General features: G+C 40.2%; 1 protein-coding gene across 2 annotated transcripts in view; it reads left to right on the forward strand.

The window, feature by feature from the left end:
* LOC131248901 (signal recognition particle subunit SRP54, chloroplastic) overlaps positions 1–20,680 on the forward strand; it is a 60,711-nt gene that overhangs the window by 26,357 nt on the left and 13,674 nt on the right. For both annotated transcript variants that reach the window (XM_058249412.1, XM_058249413.1), the window contains one exon: positions 20,244–20,344. In XM_058249412.1, coding sequence (XP_058105395.1) covers positions 20,244–20,344 — 101 coding nt within the window. The remainder of the gene's footprint in view (positions 1–20,243; positions 20,345–20,680) is intronic.

The raw sequence follows: 20,680 nt of genomic DNA on the forward strand, positions 1-20,680 counted from the left end.
AATGGTTAGGACTAAACGTACTGCTAGGGGGGGTGGTAGAAGTGGTAAACCCCCTTCTTCAATATGGAAGGGGATAGCCTCATTTTCTAGTTATGGTAGAGTACACCATCCTCCACTCCTACCGCAAATACAACAAGCAAAATTGAGAGAATTGTTGAGCGCACTGCCCCTAGATGATCATCTCATACATTGCATTCGACTCCTTTATTGTCTGATTCTTCTAACACTAAGTTCAAAGCAGAAATAAATATTTGGAAGACCAAAAAAGAGAAATGTTGATAAATCACTGTCAAAAGGCCCAAGTGAACATGCTTAGGAAAAAGAGCCAAGCAATATGGCATTGTGTAGGTTGGAAGCAGGAACAAGTTTGTTTGAAGATGCTTTCTGTGGAAGGGTCATTACTTTGGATAGGGACCTCTAGAGACAATGTTCGTTGGCTAGCAAAGGTTCTTTGGATAATGGAGATACATTGCATTATAGAGACATTTGAGCATGGTGTCATTGGGAGCCAAGGCTTCTTTTCAGCTCGTTGGAGAATGGCGGTAAGGATCAAGTAATTGAAGGTGTTAATGAAGCCATCCTACTATACCCATTCTATAACCCTCATGAAGTGAACCCACTTCATTATTTTGAGACATACTAACAAATATATCGGGAAGTTGACGATGAACTATGGGATAGTGAATTTAGAATTTAAGGCCTTGCAAATCGTTGAGCTAGATATGCTGCATGGGCAAGCTCCATTTTGAATATAGAGGTATACTGGAGGCTACAAATATTTATAATGCGATTGCAGCGACAAGTCAACATTTCGAGAGGGAACCCATAGTCATCAAAGTTGTTATAACTTCTGGTCCCCGATCACAAACTCATTCCACTTCCCTATTAGTGAGATAGCACCACCTTGTGGGATTTGTATAAGATTGTCAGTCTAAGTTCAGCTGACATGCTTTATGAAGAATATGTCCCTTGTAATGCCGAATTGAACCATGAACTGGAAGAAGATTGTCCCCCACATAAGAAGGCCACTCTGGAATTACTTACAAAGTTAGGTTTCTTCAATAGCGGAAAGGTCCATCTTAAGAAATGGCTCGGTAATTTCACCCGCAAACCATAACAAGCCTTTAATTTCTATATGCCTTCAGTTTCTAGCTACATTTTCTTTTTAGACCACCCTTAACTGATCTTCATCCTTCATGTTTATCTATAGTTTGGATTTCGACAAGTTCTTCACTAACCAGTTAGAGAGAGAAGAGGTTCTTAAAGACTGCGGACACAAGTGCATTCAAGGTGTACCAACGAAGAAAGCGCCAACCACAAGTACCGTCCTTGTGGATAGGCGAATATTGAGGAGTTGAAGACCTTTCACATGTGATTGGACATATAGAAGACCCCACTTAGGAAGACACATGTGAAGGAAGATTGGAGAAAGAGGACCGAGCGCCCAAACTTTCCCATACTTATGTTATTTGCACGTTTTTGACTTAGTTAGCGGTCTTTTAGTAATCTTATATCTTTATTTGCTTATTCTAGGGTATTTTAGTAATTATATGTCTTTATGTGCTTATTTAAGTGGGGTAAAGACCTAAACAAGAATTTCAACTATTTATGAATGAAAAGAAAACCATTTGGTTGACTCAATCCTCTCTTCTCTCTAATGGTGCTTCTTCTCTCAACTTGATCTTCTTATTCTAATTTCTTCTTGTGCCCCTCCAACTTCCTCAAGGTAATAACTTTCTTTCTTCTATTTTTTTGTTTTGGCTAATTCCTCTTCGATCAAAATCTTGAGAACCGATCTAAACCCTAAATCCCCAAATTCTCAAATCCCTAATCCGAGAAACTTCTTGGTTCTTCGGACTAGTGATCTTCATTGATCGATTGGGTGTGACCATGCAAGATCGGGAGGTCTCATCCTTACGGATCCAACCTAAGTAGTAATTGAATTCCATACTCCATGGTTGTAGTGATGGCCCGCTCCATTGCATGTTTCCTTTATGATTTTCTCAGTTATGATGATTATTGTTAGAATTTTAGATCATTTATTCCTTTTATTTCCGCTGTTTAATTATCTCCATGAGCATGCATCATAATTAGGGCCGTCCTGCGTCAAATTTGGTATCAAAGCCAAGTTGCATGGTTTTTGTCTAGATCGAGTTATCAAATTAGGGTTTTGATTTTTAGGTTTAACTTGGGAAAGTTTCAAGTTTAGAAAGTTTTCAATTTTCGAAACTTTCCAATTTTAGAAAGTTTCTAATCTGGAAAATTTTCAGATTTGAGTTGTTTCCTGTTTCAACTTAATTGTGTCAGTTCATAGTAGTTTTGCATTCATCGCATTCATCTTGAAAGTCATAACACCTAATAGTCTAGTTAGGTAGAGTTTGGTTCAAGTCTTCATTGTATGCCCACGAGAAGAGGTAGAGGTTTCGGACTTCAACCTACCATGAATAACGAGCAGTTATCTGAGCAACTTGCTCAATTGATACAAAAGATAACCGCCCTAGAAGCGGGTCAAAGACGTGAGTTTGCCCGCCTTGAGAACCAAATTACCACCACCATGACTAAGGTGGAGCAACTAGAGGCGTCCCAAAAGGAAAACCCCGCTGTAGGGGAAGATGCGCACTCCCAAGTGGAAGGAATCATTGAAGAACGTGCTGCCACACGTGGTGGTAGTGAGGATAGAGATCGTGGTAACGGTCGTGGTGTGGTGCGAGAGGCACGAACCACATGTGGTTATCAAGACCGTTATGATCCAGATGAGCGTGCGATGAAGAGTGTGAGAGTTGAGGCCCCGAGTTTTGATGGACGCTTGGATCCCAAGGCATTCCTTGACTGGGTTGCTGACATGGACCACTACTTTGAGTGGTATGGCATGTCAGAAAACCGTCAAATGCGGTTTGCTAAGATGAAGCTTGTGGGTCAAGCCAAGCTCTTCTGGACCAACACCGAGCGTAGGGTAGAGAGAGTTGGTAGAGCCCCTATCACACATTGGTATGAGATGAAAGAGAAGTTGAAGGAGAAGTACCTTCCTCTCTCATACCGTCAAAGCTCCTTGACCAATGGCAATCCTTACGCCAAGGGTCAATGTCTGCCGCTGACTACATCGCTAAATTTGAAGAGTATGTGATGCGATGTGATATCCGAGAAGACCCTCTAGTAACGCTCTCGCGTTTTAAGACGGGCCTTTGTGCAGATCTTCAGCGCGAGCTTATCACTCGGCCCTTAACGGACTTAGATGAAGCATATCAAGTCGTGCAGGAGTTAGAGCAGTATCTGAAGGCTCCTGTCGTTCGTCGTTTTGAGTCCCGAGACTCCAATACTAGATCTAGTTCCCAAGGAACTAGACCTAATATTGGTAATCAACCTAGGGCACAGGCGACCATTCCGCCTAGGCCTAGGGAGGACAAGGGCAAAGGGGTTCTTGGTGCCGGTCCTAGTAACATGAGCCAAGTGAGGTGCTATGAGTGTGGCAACCTTGGCCACATGTCTAATCAGTGTCCTACGAAGAGCCGTGGGAGAGCCTTAGTTATAGGCGAATCCCACGAGGGTGGAGATGACCAGGGTGATTATGAAGTTGAAGAGTATCACCCTGAAGGAGGACTTACTGATGAAGAAGTGGATGGAGAAGCAACGCTTGCAGTAGTCAGGCGTGTGTTAGCTCAGTCTAGAAGTAGTGCTGACTGGCGTCGAAGCACTATCTTCTACACTATTGCCAAGTGTGGTGAAAAGAATTGCAAGGTGATAGTGGACAGTTGAAGTTGTCAGAATGTGATTTCCACTAGCACCTTAGATCGCTTAAAACTGAAATCCACACCTCATCCAGACCCGTATAAAGTTTCTTGGGTTGACAAGACATCCCTACCTGTCACCCAGCAATGTCTAGTCCCCATCGAGTTTGGGTCATACAAAGAGTCCCTGTGGTGTGATGTTTTACCTATGGATGTGGGGCATGTTATCCTAGGTAGACCGTGGCTATTCGATAATGATGTCACGATCTTTGGCCGTTCGAATGCGTGTACTTTTATGTATAATGGTAAAAAGATCAAACTTAATCCCATGCCACCTGAGAATACACTAGGAAAGAAGAAGGATGAGAAGGCAAGTGAGCCTAGAGAAATGGGGAAATCCAAACCTAAGTCTTTACATATAATCAGAAGAGAGTTTGAAAAAGAGGCTAAGGAGGATTCTATGGTGTATGCCCTTGTGGCTAGAGAAATTACACCCGAGGTTCCATCAGAGTTGCCCTGTGAGGTGACCTCAGTCCTGAAGGAATACAGTGATGTATTTCCTGAAGACTTACCGAATGAGTTGCCACCTATGAGGGACATACAACATGCCATTGATCTTGTCCCTGTGGTCTACTCTACCGAACCTTCCTCACCACAGGATGAACCCTGCAGCCATGCGAGTTGAAGAAGCAAGTTGATGAGCTTCGCAAAAGGGTTTCATCCAAGAGAGTATGAGCCCGTGTGCCGTGCCTGCATTGTTGACGCCAAAGAAAGACGGCACGTGGCGCATGTGTGTGGACAGCCGTGCCATAAACAAAATTACTGTCAAGTATAGGTTCCCTATACCTAGACTTGATGATATGCTTGACATGATGGCCAGGTCCACTATATTCTCTAAGATAGACCTCAAGAGTGGATATCACCAAATTCGTATACGCCCAGGAGATGAGTGGAAAACGGCGTTTAAGACGAAAGATGGGTTGTATGAGTGGTTGGTCATGCCCTTCGGCTTGACTAACGCACCCAATACTTTCATGCGGGTGATGACCCAAGCTTTGAGGCCGTTCATGGAAAAATTCCCAGTGGTGTACTTTGACGATATTCTTATTTATAGTACCACTAAGGAATCATACCTTGAACATTTAAAGAAGGTCTGTAGTGTCCTTAGGAAGGAAAAGTTGTACGCTAATCTTAAGAAATGTGCATTCATGTCTAACCAAGTTGTGTTCTTAGGATTTATAGTGTCATCTGAAGGGATGCGCGCAGACCCTGAAAAAGTCAAGGCCATAGTTGAGTGGCCAGAACCAAGGAATATTCATGAGGTGCGAAGTTTTCACGGCCTAGCAACTTTTTATCGTCGGTTCATTAGGGGTTTTAGCACGATCATGGCTCCCATTACCGAGTGCATGAAAAAGGGAGAGTTCGTGTGGTCTAAAGCCGCCGTCAAGGCTTTTAAAGAAATTAAGGGCAAGATGGTGGAAGCTCTGTCATGCGTCTACCTGACTTTTCTACAATCTTTGTAGTAGCGTGCGATGCGTCTGGTGTCGGTATAGGTGGAGTGTTGAGTCAAGAAGGACACCCAGTGGCCTATTTCAGTGAGAAACTGAATGAGGCAAAACAAAAATACTCCACTTACGACAAAGAATTTTATGCGGTAGTGTAATCCCGAGACATTGGCGACACTACCTCCTACCGCAAGAATTCGTTTTGTTTTCGACCATGAGGCTTTGAGATATTTGCATTCTCCGAAGAAACTCAACCCAAGGCATGCCAAGTGGGTAGCGTTTCTTCAGAATATTCGTTTGTTTTGAAACACAAGGCCGGGGTTGAAAACAAACCAACTGGATGCCCTTAGTAGGAGAGTGGCGTTGCTCAACTCTTTGAGTGTAGAGGTAGTCGGATTTGAGCAACTGAAAGATGAATACCCCATATGTCCTGATTTTGGGGGTACTTACACGTCGCTCTCTAGTGACCAGCATATTATGGGTGGATATGTTCTTAAAGATGGCTTTCTTTTTAAGGGAGACAGACTTTGTATTCCCCGTATGTCCCTTCGTGAATTCCTCATCTGGGAGCTTCATTCGGGAGGGATAGCCGGCCATTTTGGTAGTGATAAGACCATTGCCCTCGTGGAAGATCGTTTCATTGGCCAAGCCTCCAGCGAGACGTAGCCAAAGTTTTAGGGCGGTGTCGACTTATCAACCGGCAAAGCAAAGAAAGCAAAATACTGGGTTGTACACGCCATTGCAGTGCCACATGCTCCGTGGCAGACATTAGTATGGACTTCGTGCTCGGGCTTCCCAAGACTATAAAAAGCACGATTCCGTTTTTGTCGTTGTGGACCGTTTTTCTAAAATGGCGCATTTCCTCCCATGTTCGAAGACGTCAGATGCGTCTCATGTTGCTCGTATCTTTTTTGATGGTGTGGTGCGTCTCCATGGGTTATCTAAAACCATAGTGTCTGATCGTGATGTTCGATTTACTAGCTATTTTTGGAAGACACTGTGGCACATTATGGGAACTCATTTGCAATTTTCTATTGCTTACCACCCACAAACAGATGGTCAAACTGAAGTGGTAAACCGTAGCCTTGAAAATCTTCTACGTTGTCTAGTGGGTGAACATGTTAAGACTTGGGACCTAATTTTACCAACTGCTGAACTTGCTTATAATGGGTCAGTTAATAGATCTACAGGGTTGAGTCCTTTTGAAATTGTAAGTGGTTATAAACCTAGAATGCCCATAGATCTCTTACCTATGTCTGTTACCCAAAGGTCTTCTGAGTCAGCCGATGCATTCGCACGGCTTTTTAATGATTTGCATACACATATTAGACTGCTGTTAAATAAGTGCAATGATGATTTTTAAGTTTCAGCCTATTCTCATCGTAGAGTGCAAGAATTTCAAGAAGGAGACTATGTAATGGTGCGAATAAGGCCAGAGCGATTCTCTTAAGGATCTGTAAAGAAATTACAAGCGCGTAGTGCTGGACCATTCAAGATATTACAAAAGGTTGGGTCCAACGCGTATCGGGTTGACCTTCCACCTGAAATGAGCATTAATCCAACTTTTAATGTGGAAGATCTAGTCTGTGCCCATACTCCCATTGTTGATACATCGTCCTTTTCATGGCCTTTTTCTGAGTTTGCTACCCAACCCCTTACACCCCCTTCTCCACCTATTACCCATAACGAAGCAATTGAGGAAATCTTGGATGACAAGATAGTATCCACGAGAGATGGGAGTTTCCAAAGGTATCTTGTCAAGTGAAAGAACAAACCATCATCTGAATCTACGTGGCTGTCGGGCGACGCATTGCAGGGTATTGATCCAGATCTACTCGAGCGTTACAACAGTTTCAACTTGTCGGAGTCGAGTTTTTCTCACCCGAGGGGAATTGATGCGGACACAAGCGCATTCAAGGTGTACCAACGAAGAAAGCGCCAACCACAAGTGCCGTCCTTGTGGGTAGGCGACTATTGAGGAGCTGAAGACCTTTCACATGTGATTGGACATATAGAAGACCCCACTCAGGGAAGACACATGTGAAGGAAGATTGAAGAAAGAAGACCGAGCGCCCAAACTTTTCCGTACTTATGTTATTTGTGCGTTTTTGACGTAGGGGTCTTTTAGTAATTTTATGTCTTTATTTACTTATTCTAGGGTATTTTAGTAATTTTATGTCTTTATTTGCTTATTTAAGTGGGCTAAAGCCCTAAACTCGAATTTTAACTATTGATTAATGAAAAGCAAACCCTTTGGTTGCCTCCTTCCTCTCTTCTCTCTAATGGTGCTTCTTCTCTTCCCTTGATCTTCTTCTTCTAATTTCTTCTTGTGCCCCTCCAACTTCCTCAAGGTAATAACTTTCTTTCTTCTATTTTTTTGTTTTGGCTAATTCCTCTTCGATCAAAATCTTGAGAACCGATCTAAACCCTAAATCCCCAAATTCTCAAATCCCTAATCCGAGAAACTTCTTGGTTCTTCGGACTAGTGATCTTCATTGATCGATTGGGTGTGACCATGCAAGATCGGGAGGTCTCATCCTCGCCGGATCCAACCTAAGTAGTAATTGAATTCCATACTCCATGGTTGTAGTGATGGCCCGCTCCATTGCATGTTTCCTTTATGATTTTCTCAGTTATGATGATTATTGTTAGAATCTTCATCCTTCATGTTTATCTATAGTTTGGATTTCGACAAGTTCTTCACTAACCAGTTAGAGAGAGAAGAGGTTCTTAAAGACTGCAAGTCGGCTTTAATTCCCTTGAATATTCGGATGTGTGTGAACTCGCAGCTTTTCTTGCCTATTGGCTAAGTGGTATTGTATTTCTAAGTTCCCAACAGGCGAATGGCGTCTAACCCTCTAATTTGTCTTGAATGGCATTATGGCGAATGTTTCTACGATCGCCCTTGCCCTAGTTGTGTTGGCTACTATCTACAAAGGATTGGGTGACTTGGCTAGTCACAAGAGAGGGCCAACCTGGATTTCTCCTTTCTTCACCTTGCACTATCTTTCTGGGTGGTTAGGAGTTTATTTTCCTTGGCTCTATAATGCAAATGAAGAGGCATTTTTAAGCTATTGCCCTATCCCTCTATGCTTCTTTCAATTAAGGCCCATGGCTAAGTTCCATTATAGGGACGTAATTGGGCATTTCTGCAACCTTGATGACATTATCTTTTACTGATTCGACATTTCAAGTGAAGATGAAGATTTGGATCTTATTGATTCTACTGAGTTGTCAGAACAAGTGTGAATATCTAGTATCTCTCCGTTCATGTTCTCTACCCATCCACGAACATTTAAAAGTCTGGAGGGAACCGTAGTATTCCAGTTGTTTTGCCATCAATTTGGGCTTGATCAAGCAATCCTAGAGACACTGGGTCCTATCCTGTGACCATCTCAAGAATTTGGACAGGCCTGGCTTTTTGAGGTTACATATGGTGGCATATCCTATCATTTGATACTGAAGTTTCCTTCATCCTTCCCAATCGCAATATGGTTAGTTCGACCATTTATCAGTTGGTGAGGTAGTGGATATGACACTTCAATTCAATTTGCAAGAAATGGTCCACTGACTATTGTTCTTGTGCATCTCCACCACAAACCCTCTAAGTGGTCAACATTCGTAGAGATATTGGGTTCATTATTGTTGAACAGTAATATGATACTGTCAGGGATAGCAGTATTGCCTAATCTCAACTAATTCTTCAGATTGCTCCAAAAGTCTCGATACAACACTTAAGGGCCGGATTGCCTGCAGTGATGTTGGGAACTTGAAGGTCGTAACTACATCTGCATAGGGTTGGATTGCCTCAAACTATCGTAGCATCCCCTTCTGCCATGAATAGTGAGATGGACCATCCAATCAATGGTGAGCACAGTAATATTGTTACTCTCGGAGAAGTTACAGAGAGGGATGCCAATCGAGACGTCAATTCTCCTACTCAACTCCTCCCTTTCTAGTGTTCTCCTTTCCTGTATGAATCCATGATAGTTTAGAGAGGATTCAAGATAAGGGAGTATGTGCATTATGCATATAAATCTCTGAGACAGGGAGTGAAGCATCATGTTTGCATTGGAGAACACATTGTTTGCATATAAAGGATATTGCTAGGGCGTTGAATTGGATATGTATGGGATAGTGTCCATGAATCCGTACTAAGTTAGAGAATAGTGAATATTTCTCTTAATAGCATATATGATCACCACGTGAGTGGTAATAGAGATGAGACTAATAATTCTGATGTAATGAGCTCATTTGTAGAAGAGGATTAGAGCAATGGAGAGTAGGAAACCCTCATAATGTCATGAACGAGATGAAATGAAGAGGCAAAAGAGAGGAATGGGGGTAGGGGCGTCCTTAAAGGAGTTAGTGTGGCCGTGTTAGAGAATTTGGCATCCTCTTGGCGTCAATGGGCAGCCAAAGGAGTTAATGCGTCTCAACATACGAGCCAACGTGGCTTTCCCTCAGCTAGGGGTTTGTGCCGACGCGCCAACCTTGAAGTTGGCCATTTCTCTTGGAACTTTTCCCAAGTTCTACCTTGGGATGGCCACACTAGCCTAAAAGAGTAAGACTTGGAGAAAATGTGGGGAAAAGGTCCTAAATGAAGGCATGAATGGGGTATTTTGAGGCATCTAGGGAGAGCTGTTGATGGCATGTTGAGCTCCCTTTGGTCAAAACCGTGCCACGTGTCAGTTGTACATAGGGCTGAAAGTTGGGCGGGTTCAACCCGAACGACCCGACATTGGGTTGGGCTCGGGCTTGGGCTATACAAACACCAACCCGATAAAACTTGGGTTAGGCTCGCATTGAGGTCTCGGGTTGCCCTACCCAATCCGAATCTGATCGATATATAAGTTACTTATAAATTATAATTGAGTGTGTATCGTCTGTGTTGAAGGCACATGAAATTCCAATGCCGTCGGGTTTCATTGGTCCACGTCATTTTCGATGACTCAAGCTAAGAAGATACGCCGAATTTCTCTCCCAAATAGATTGTGTGCTACAAAACATGACTTTTAAAGGAGTAGTTGTCCTATATTTTAGCTTGTTTGTTTAGCAAAAATGAAGTTCTTTACAGTAAATAACTACATATATAATTCATAAAATTATAGATACAAAAAATAATCGTGTATTGAAATATAATAGACTAATGTAATAACAAAAATATTAGCATGTATCTACCCGACCGAGCCCACTTTGGTTGGGCTTGGGTTTAGAATTCCCAACCCCAAGTTGGGTTGGGTTGGGCTACGGTTGAGCACTAGCCTGATCCAACCTGCCCAACTTTCAGCCCTAGTTGTACCGCATTAGGAAGGGTTGATGATGATGTGGTAGGGTGATGAATCACGTCCGTCCACGTGGCAGGAGGTTGGTGCAGCTCGGATTATGGATCGCGCTAGTGCCTTAATTGGGTTGTGCCAACATCGAAATAGTTTTCACTTCGAGAGCCACACCAACTTGTAACTTGCACTCTATTTGGCCACGCTAGCACCATACTTAGCCAAATTTTGAAAAATACAAAGTCGGTACTTTTTCAGTCCCAACACTTCCTGTTAATGGATGTGGATGTGGGCCGTAACTAGGCTCACTTTGATTTGTTTCTATACTTGCTCTGTTGTTGATGGTGGTTTAGGCATGATGGGCCGTAACTAGGCTCACTTTGATTTGTTTCTACACCTGCTCTATTTTTAATGGTGGTTTAGGCATGATGGGGTTTCTTGCTTTTGTTTTTAAGGGAACTTTTGTCATTATGAAAAATCATTAATATGAAAGAGGGAGAGTGGGGCCGTCAACCCTAATTTGGGTACCTCTGCTCCCAATGTTCTCCTCCTATTTTCTCTCGTTCTCTATATTTTTTCATAGTATCAGAGAATCCTTGTTTCTAATTTAACATTTTTCTTTCTCCTATTCTTTCCGTTCTCCCTCTTTTATCTTTTGGAAACTTCTTATCCCTCTTGTGCTGAAAATCTTGTAAGAAACCTAGGCTTTCTTATTTCTGTTTTTGTATCAGGCCTTTTATAGTGGTCCCTGTGTGGGTAGGTGAATGAAGTTCATGTGATCTCACCTCTCGTGTGATTATTAGAAGCGTGTGGGCTGCTTGCCTATGTTGGATCGGATGTCGTGTTCGAGATCATCTTCATTTGTAGCTGGTTGGAAAGTGTTAATGTGTGTTGATTTCTCTCCAAGCATGGTGTGCACATTATGTGAAGCATACAAGTGGGGTGTTCGTCGATCATACTAGGTCAGCTCGTGTTTCTGCAAGACTTGTAGTATTCTCTTTTTCACTTATTCTGATGGAGATGAAAAGTGATATGAAATCTAGATTTATAAATCCATATGGTTTTTTAAGGGTCCAAATAACTTCTATTAAATTAAATCGAACAAACTATCTCCAATGGTCTAAGTCCATCCAAGTTTTTTAATGGCCAAGGGAAATTAAGATTTTTCACAATGGAGAAACCTGATGAGAGTTCTAATACTTATGATCAATGGATCTAGGAGAATGCCTAAATTATGACATGGTTATGAAATAGCATGGAACCATCCATGTGTGCAAATGTGATTTTTCTGGACATCACAAAGGAAGTGTGGGATGCATTGCGAGAGATTTATTAATTCTGCAAAAATGTCTCTTGTGCATATCGGTTATATGAAGAAATATTTGATCTTCAGCAAGGTGAGAAATTTCTGGGTGAATACTATTCTAAACTCAAAGGAATGTGCGAGGATTCGAATGTGTAGTAGCCTCTCACTATTTATTTATAAAAGCTACGTCAGCAATGTGAAGTGTTTTGTGTGTCCATGTTCTTTTTAAGGTTAAAACATGATTATGAACCAGTTTGTGTACAGATTTTGGGTGGCAAAGTTGTGCCATTTCTGAGAAAGGTGTATGCTCGCCTCTAGCATGTATCGATGGGTTCTACAGGTGGAGCCATTGATAGTTCGATTTTAGCATCTTTTATTGGTCGAAGCTGTGGTGGTGACTATGGTGGAAGAGGTAACCAAGGTGGTGGTGGCAAGATGGGATGACTTAGGAAGTGCACATGTTGTGGACTCTCCAATTACTCTGTTGAAAAATCTTGGTCTCCATGTAAAGTCAGTATGGGCTAATCAAGCATCTTACATTAGCGAGAACAATGGGCCTCATTTGGTTAGTTCTACATTTTCAACCCCACAGCCACGTATGACTAGTGAAATGGTTACACTAACTTAAGAAGACTACTCTAAATATCTGAAAAATCTACAGAATTAGCCAATTCCCACCACTTTTGCAGCTAGTTCCACCCATACGACTATATTTGTTACCCCAGGTATGGCCTGTTTAAGATCAAAGTCCATGCTTCATGGGTCATTGACTCTGGGGCATCTAATTATATGACGAGTCCAATGTGTTTTCCTCCATTGATACATTATTAACAGGTTTATCTGGAATTCTAGCAAATGACACCCAATCCAAAGTATGTGGAATGGGTATTATTCATGTAAGTCTTTCCCTTTCATTATCATTATCCTATTTGTTTTAAATTTTCCTTAAGTCTTGTGTTTGTTAGCAAACTTGCCAAATCTCTTAATTGCTTTGTCACTTCTTATTCTTCATATTGTGTTTTCCTAGATCTAAAGAGAGAAGAAGAATAGTAGAGGACGTGAAGATGACGAACTGCACTATCCTGATTGTGATGTCGTTGGCACAACAACACATCTCCTTATCAGTGGCATTGCCATCTCAATAACCCATTCTTGAAGATTCTTAAGAGCATCATTCATTTTTTGACATCTATGTGATGTCTAGATTATGATGTGTGTGAGTTGCGCAAACATCATCGTACGACATTTCCACTGTGTGGAAAACATAGTTTAGTCAGTTCTCTTTAATTCATTCAAATGTTTGAGGACCACTCAGTAGGTCAGGGTATAAGTATTTTATTACATTAGTTGATGATTTCTCGAAAATCATGTAGATATATTTAATGAAAGATAGATCTGAATTATTCTCCATTTTTTTAAAAAGATTTTTCACAAGGAAATACAAAATTAGTTTAATTCAAAATTGTCTATGTTTCGTTCTGGTAATGCCAAGGAATATATGTCCCAAGCTTTTAGTCAATATTTTTCTAAGACAAGTATCATACATTGAACATCATGTGTACACACCCCATAACAAAATGGTGTTTGGGAACAAGAAAATAGTCACCTACTTGAGGTAACTCATGCTCTATTAATTTACATGAATGTTCCCCAAAGTTTTTGGAGTGGTGTGGTATTCATGGCATGCTTTCTGATAAATCGAATGCCCTTGTCTATTTGAATGGGTCAATTGCCTCATCAAACACTACTTCTTGATACTCCAATGTGTTCTTTACCACTCATTGTATGCTTTGTTCATCAATTGAAGTTGGACCATGATAAATTAGATCCTCGACTAGTTAAATGTAGTTTTCATGGATACTCTCGAACATAAAGATGTTATCGTTGTTAGTCCTTCACTTCAAGGACAAATGTATGTGCAGATATTACTTTTTCCAAGTCTACTCTACTCTTCTCAAAATATGGTAAATTTCTTTATGCGGACGTTGTGCTTGTACTTGTTGTAGTTGACAAAAGCATCCGTGAACCTTCTTTGTTGACTCTTCCATTCCCACCGTGCCTTAGTTGAAGGACTACAAATGATCAAACAGGAAGATAGTGCAACCAATCATGATGTGCATTCATCATATTCTCTCCTGAGCTTTGTAATCCATTGAGTTCTCCATATAGGCTTGATATTTCTATTGACTTGAGAAAAGGTGTGTGCATGTACTGATTACCCTATTCGTAAAATGCTTGTTTTTGTTGCTTATCTCCAAATTTTCGTAAGTTTGCCCTATCCTTATCCTCTCACTCTATTCCCAAGTCATATCAGGAAGCATTGTTACATAAAGAGTGGAAGTAAGAAATGGAGGAGGAAATGGTTGCCCTTTATTGGAATAAGAGTAGGGAATTAACCAGTCTACCTGCCAATAAATGTATTGTTAGTTGCAATGGGTCTACACAATTAAGTTTCATTTGATGGTACGATTGAATGTCTAAAGGCTCTCTTAGTTGCTAAAACCTTCTCTCCTATGGCCAAGCTGAACTCCATTCATGTTATATCGTCTGTGGTTGTTAATTATAGTTGGCCCCTCTTCCAACTTGACATAGTAATCTCATAGAAGAAGTTTACATGAAGCAAGTACTTGGATATGTTGCTCAAGGAGAGTGACAAAGTGTGTAAACTGTGTAAGAAAATTATGACCAATGTCTCAAATAGCTCTCATAGTGTACACTATGTATCATAGTATTGTGGCAAATAGCTCTCGTAGTGTACACTACGTATCATAGTACTATGTGGCATAGTAAATAGCATAAATCCTCTATAGCATACGGTACAAGGGTCATAGCATATGCTACAACTACGTAGCGTGTAGGGTATGTAACATACGCTTTGATGTATTATTTATTTATTTATTTATTTACATTTTCTTCGTATTTTATGTTTAGGAATGTGACACTTATATTATACTTAATACTTTTTGACCTGCGGGGTTTTTCATTTATTGTCATACTTGTGGCTTATGGTTTCAATTAGACATTATTAATTAAAGTGGTTTGCTTATAAAGTTGTTGATGTGATAATTATTTGATTTGGTTAATATATGTGGATTGGTTCTTGATAAATGATTATCAATAACTTGTTTGAATGTGCTTATACTTGAAAAAATCAATAACTGCCCCCCCCTGTTTAAAAAAAGAGAAAAAAAAAAGAAGTATCGTGTAGGTTACCCTACATGCTACGCTATTTATGCTACACACTACAAAGGACTGAGTGCTACACAACACGCTGCCGCTATTGAAAACACTAGCTGAAACAACTTCCATGTGTATAATTTGACAAATTCAGCGAAGTTTTGTTGAAATTATAGCTTTGTTTGAATCCATGGTGATTATTCCGTTTTGTATGTAAAGGTACCCCTGGCCTCATTGTGTTGGTAGCGTATGTAGATGATATTATTATTATAGGAAGTGACAATGGGGCGATTGAGGTGCTAGAGAAGTACCTTTAGCAATATTTCTTCACAAAAGATTTGGCTCATGTTGATACTTTCTTGGTATAGAAGTAGCCAAATCCCAAGGAACGAATTAATTTGTTTCAACAGAAATATGTTGGCGGCATCCACATCACAAACAATATGGTGTCTCATGAAAGGATTAAATACATTGAAGTTGATTGTCACTTTATACATGAGGTCTTCAGTGGTGAAATCTCTACACTATACATCTGATTTCAAGATCAACTTGTTGTTGTGTTCACCAAGGCTCTTCGTCACAATCAGGCTTCACGCTTATACTCTATTAACAATAGTGGATACAGGCACTGTTCTCTCCAACGTAAGATGCTTGATTAGCCCATGTTGGCTTTCTATGAATATCCCAATATTTTCAATATAATGATGTGTGAGCCCACAATGCTTACACTTTTTAGGTCCACGACCTTCTCCCACTTCACCATGATTATGTTGATTACCTTTGCCACTACAGCTACCGTCGCGCTCTCAACTAGTAAAGAATGCTAAAATAGATTTGTCATTGGCTCCACTAGTAGAGCTAAGAGATATCCATTTGAAAGCTCGCTTGGTTGGTAAGGGATATACTTAGACCCTTGATGTTTATTATACTAAACCTTCTCTCTAGTTGTCAAGATGAATTCCATTTGTGTTATTCTCTCTATATTAACATGGGTGACCCTCTTTCAATTGGATGTAAAAAAGGCCTTTCTTTATGGTGATCTTATAAAGGTCTATATGGAGCAACCGCTTGGATTTGTTCCTCAGAGGGAGTCAAATCAAGCATGTAAATTGAAAAGGGTGATTTATGTGCTGAGGTAGTTACTACATGCATAGTTCGAGAAATTCAGTATAGTTGTACTGAACTAGGGCTTTCTTCAAAGCCATGTCGAGCATTCCATCTTTGTACGAAAAAGCACCTTAGGTCTTATTATGTTAATAGTATATGTTGATGATATTGTTGTTAGTGGAAGTGATGGGGATTGATAAGCTTAAGAAGTATCTTCATAGACATTTTCTCATAAAAGATCTGGGTCATCTTTGATATTTTCTTAGTGTAGAAGTGGCCAAATCGAAGGAAGGAATTAATCCATCTCAATGGAAATATGTTCTGGATTTGGTCATGGAATCGGGCCGTCTTGGTACTAAGCTGGTTAAAACACCAATGGATTCAAATTACCAACTTGTTGGTGATCAAGGAGATATATTCAAAGAACCAGGAAAGTATAAGAGACTAATGAGTACACTCATCTACTTAACCATTACTCGACCAACCATATGTCATGCTATGAGCGTGAGCTAGTTTATGAGCTCCACGAGGGTACCTCACATGGATGCAATTATTTAAGTTTTGTGATATCTTAAAAAAGCACCATGTTAGGGAATTTTGTACAAACAAAACAATCATTTGTAGATCATAGGATACTTTGATGTAGACTGGGCAGGTTGTTTAATAGATAAGCGGTCTAGTATCGGGTACTGCATGTTTATGGGAGGGAATCTAGTTATGTCTAAAGTATTAAAATAAATAAATAAAATTTAAAAAAAAAAAAACAAAAAAAAACAAAAACACACACACACACACACACAAAGTATTATAACCTGATCAAGCATGGAAGTAGAATATAGAGCATTGACTCATACTACGTGTGAGTTAATGTGGATCAGAAATTGTTACATGAGATGGGGTTTGTAGTGAATCTACCTATGTGGGGAGAAGGGATCCGTTCAGCTCAATTATGGCTTTCCTCTTCTCTTTTTCTCTTCTTTTGATTCCTTATCATGTGCTATAGTGCGTCTAAAGCACTGCTTCAATAACCTGCTATAGTGCCACACTACATGTCGTTGTAGTACCATGTTATGGTAACAAACAAATTGTGCTACAATGCATGATTTGTGAGCCCATAATGCATGCACTTTTTAGATGCACATCCTCTACCATAACCTCCTCCTATTTCACCACAACCACCTTAATTACCTCTGTCACCGCAACCGTTGTCGTGGCCTCGACTAGTAAAGGATGCTAAAGCAGAGTTAATGGGCTCTACTTTTAAATCCTAGAGATACCGGTTGGAGGCAATCACCCACCTCATTCAGAGATGGTACATCCTTATCACCCACGATCTGTGAATGAACTAGTTCATACCAGTGTTTTAAATAGCAGTAGCGTGTTGCGTAGCGTTCAACCCTCCGTAGCGTGTAGCGTAAGCTACACAATACTTCTATTTTTTAATTTTAAAAAATATATATGATAAATATTAAATAGTAAGAAAAAAGAAAAATATATAAAACAATACTTCTATTTTTTAATTTTACAATCATACGCACACCACAATGGGCCCACCATAGAAAACAATGCAAATCCACCCCTTCACGCACCTCAGTGGGCCACACCATAGAAAATAATGCACATCCCACCCCTTCACGCACCTCAGTGGGGCCCACGTGGGCCATATCACAGAAAAAAATGTATAAAGAACAAAAAACCGACAGTAACCGACATTTTAAGAGGGAAAAAATAAGGAAAAAACTGAAAATACCAAGTTATTTTCATTGTACATAAAAAAAAAAATTCAAAAAAAAAAGGAACGAGCGGACCTATTTTTGTCTCAAGATGAGATTGAATTAGTGAAAACTACAAATGTTGAAGCTCCACAGCGATCGGTTTGCGTCTGGAAACAGTTTTTCCAACTCAAGATTGAAGAGTGAGGAGAGGAGCAACGTCAGTGGTGTCGGTTTGCACCTGGCAGCAGATTTTCGACCTTAACATTGAAGGGTGGGGAGAGGAGCAGCGTTGGCAGCATCGGTTTGGGCCTGTAAGAGGATTTTCGATCTCCAGATGGAAGGGTGGGGAGAGGAGCTGTGTCGGCTGCGTCGATTTGGGTGTGGAAGCCCTTTCAAATAGGTTTTTTTTTTTTTAGTTGTGGTGTGAGTTCACCACTGTTTCATGTAAAAGAAATAATAATAATAATAATAATAATAAAAGAAGCCAGACAGGTAGCGCACGCTACGTATCCGTAGCGTATGCTACGACCCCTGTAGTGCACGCTACAGGGGATAAACGCTATTTGCTACGGTACGTAGAGATTTCGCTACGCTACGCTACCGCTACTCTACGGGCGCTACTGAAAACACTGGTTCACTAACATTTCAAACTAAATAAGAACTCGGATGCCCGAAACTCCTCTCATTGCTGACATAGCTTTTCCAAAGTAGTAGTAAAGGACTGATACACATTTAACTCCTCCCATATTCCTTTAAGTCTGGAATAATATTCACTTAGCATTTTATCGCATTGTTGAAGCTCAAACATTTCTTCATGTAATTGATATGTATGAGAGATGTTTTTTTTTCATATGAATACGTCTCCCATAATGCATCCCACACTTTCCTTTGCTCAGAAACATTATATTTGCAATGATAGATGCTTCCATACTATTTTACAAGCATGTCATAATTTAAGCATTCTCCTAGATCCATTGATCATAAATACTAGCACCCTCAACAGGTTTCTCCGTGGTCAAGTATTTTAATTGCCATTGGTTAAGAAAACTTTGATAGTTTTGGACCATTGAAGATGGTTGGTTCCGTTTAATTTGATAGAGGTTATTTGGACTCCTAAAAACTTAAATGAATTTATGAGTCTAGTTCTCGAATCGCCTTTCACTTCCATTTGGAAGGAATTGGAATATATATCTTAAGCCTATACGAACATGGGTTGACCTTTCGTGACCAAGGAACACCCAACTTGTAGGCTTCACATGGTATGACACCACACTTGAAGAGAAGAATGAGCCCACACGTCCTTGCCAATCAGCCCACACATCCACACATCCCACACACGAGAGGGATGATCACAAACACTTCATCCACTTTTCATGCACATACCATCACAAAGGTCTGGCACACCAAAGAGAAAAATGAAATCCTAGGTTTCTTTTTAAAAAAATCAGCACAGGAGGGATGATAAGAACAAAAAGCAAAGGAAGAGAGAAAGGAAGTAGAATAAAAGGAAGATGAAATGGATCAGGAACACGGACGCTCTAATACCATGTAGCACAATCTACTTATTATTGTTGCATGTTACTACAATAGCACTGTAGCAGGGCACTATAGCGGGTCTTGTAAACGCATTGTAGCACGTGGTAAGGAATCAAAAGAAGATAAGAGGAAAGCCCTAATTGAGTTGGATGACCCCATCTTTCCCTTTTTATTTATTTATTTATTTTATGACGTCTCTTCCTTTTTTTATAACTAAACAAATTCAATATGACAATTATATCCTTTAAGTAACAAAAGCCAAACATACCTAACAGATCCTAATCAACATAAACCAAAGATGATAAGAGAATAAGAGCTAGGTGGGCCATATCTACTTCCATTAACATACTCCAAGCTTGGCATTGACAATGTTTATGCTCCAACTTGAGGGGAAGTGTTAATGGATGTGGATGTAGGCCGCACCAATGTACAATCCACCTAGGCTCACTTAGAATTGTTTCTATACTTGCTCTTTTGTTTATAGTGGCTTAGGAAATGATGGGGCTTTTGTTATGAAGGGCACTTCTGTTGTTATGAAGATTCATTAATATAAAATAGGGAGAGTGGTGCTATCAACCCTAATTTGGGTCCCTCTATACTTTTACACCTCCATTTGATGATATCCATATGCTTTGCACATGTGGTTGGACACGAGGCGCATGGCACTTGTGCCTTCAATGCAATAAAACTCAAGAGTTCTTTGTTTACTCATTAAACTTAAAGAGCACAAAATCCAAGATTTGATTTTTTTAGCATTAGAATTGTTGCGGAAGGTAGTAATATTTCTACATCTTTTGTGCATTTTTTGAAAAGATGAATTGATGCAATAATTATCATGGATATGGGTGAAAAATCTCCTCATCTCATGGTACCATCTTCTCATGCCTATGCAGCCCTTGTCACATCTTTCAATCTTGAGATTGGGATTACTGGCGCCATACTGACAAAGTTGGATGGGGATTCTAGAGGTGGAGCAGCTTTGAGTGTTAGAGAGGTATGGCTTTAATAACCTGAAATAGTTTCCTCACCATTTTCTGTCCTTTCCAAGCAGTAATTCCCTTAATAACCTGAAATAGTTTCCTCACCATTTTCTGTCCTTTCCAAGCAGTAATTCCCTCCCCCCCACCAAAAAAAAAAAGTTCTAATACTGTGTACTTCACTTCAGTAAATACTGTTCTGTAGAATCAATCACACTGATTTTTTAGCTCTCTCAAGGGAAATACACGAGTCCTAAATCTCTAGTCAGAATTCTCTTTTTATCCATTACTTATAGATCTGTGGCATAATATGTATTGGTTGCATTTGTCTTCATTGAATTCTCCATAACTAC

This window comes from Magnolia sinica, chromosome 6, assembly GCF_029962835.1.
Source record: "Magnolia sinica isolate HGM2019 chromosome 6, MsV1, whole genome shotgun sequence".
In the NCBI taxonomy this organism is placed as follows: domain Eukaryota; kingdom Viridiplantae; phylum Streptophyta; class Magnoliopsida; order Magnoliales; family Magnoliaceae; genus Magnolia; species Magnolia sinica.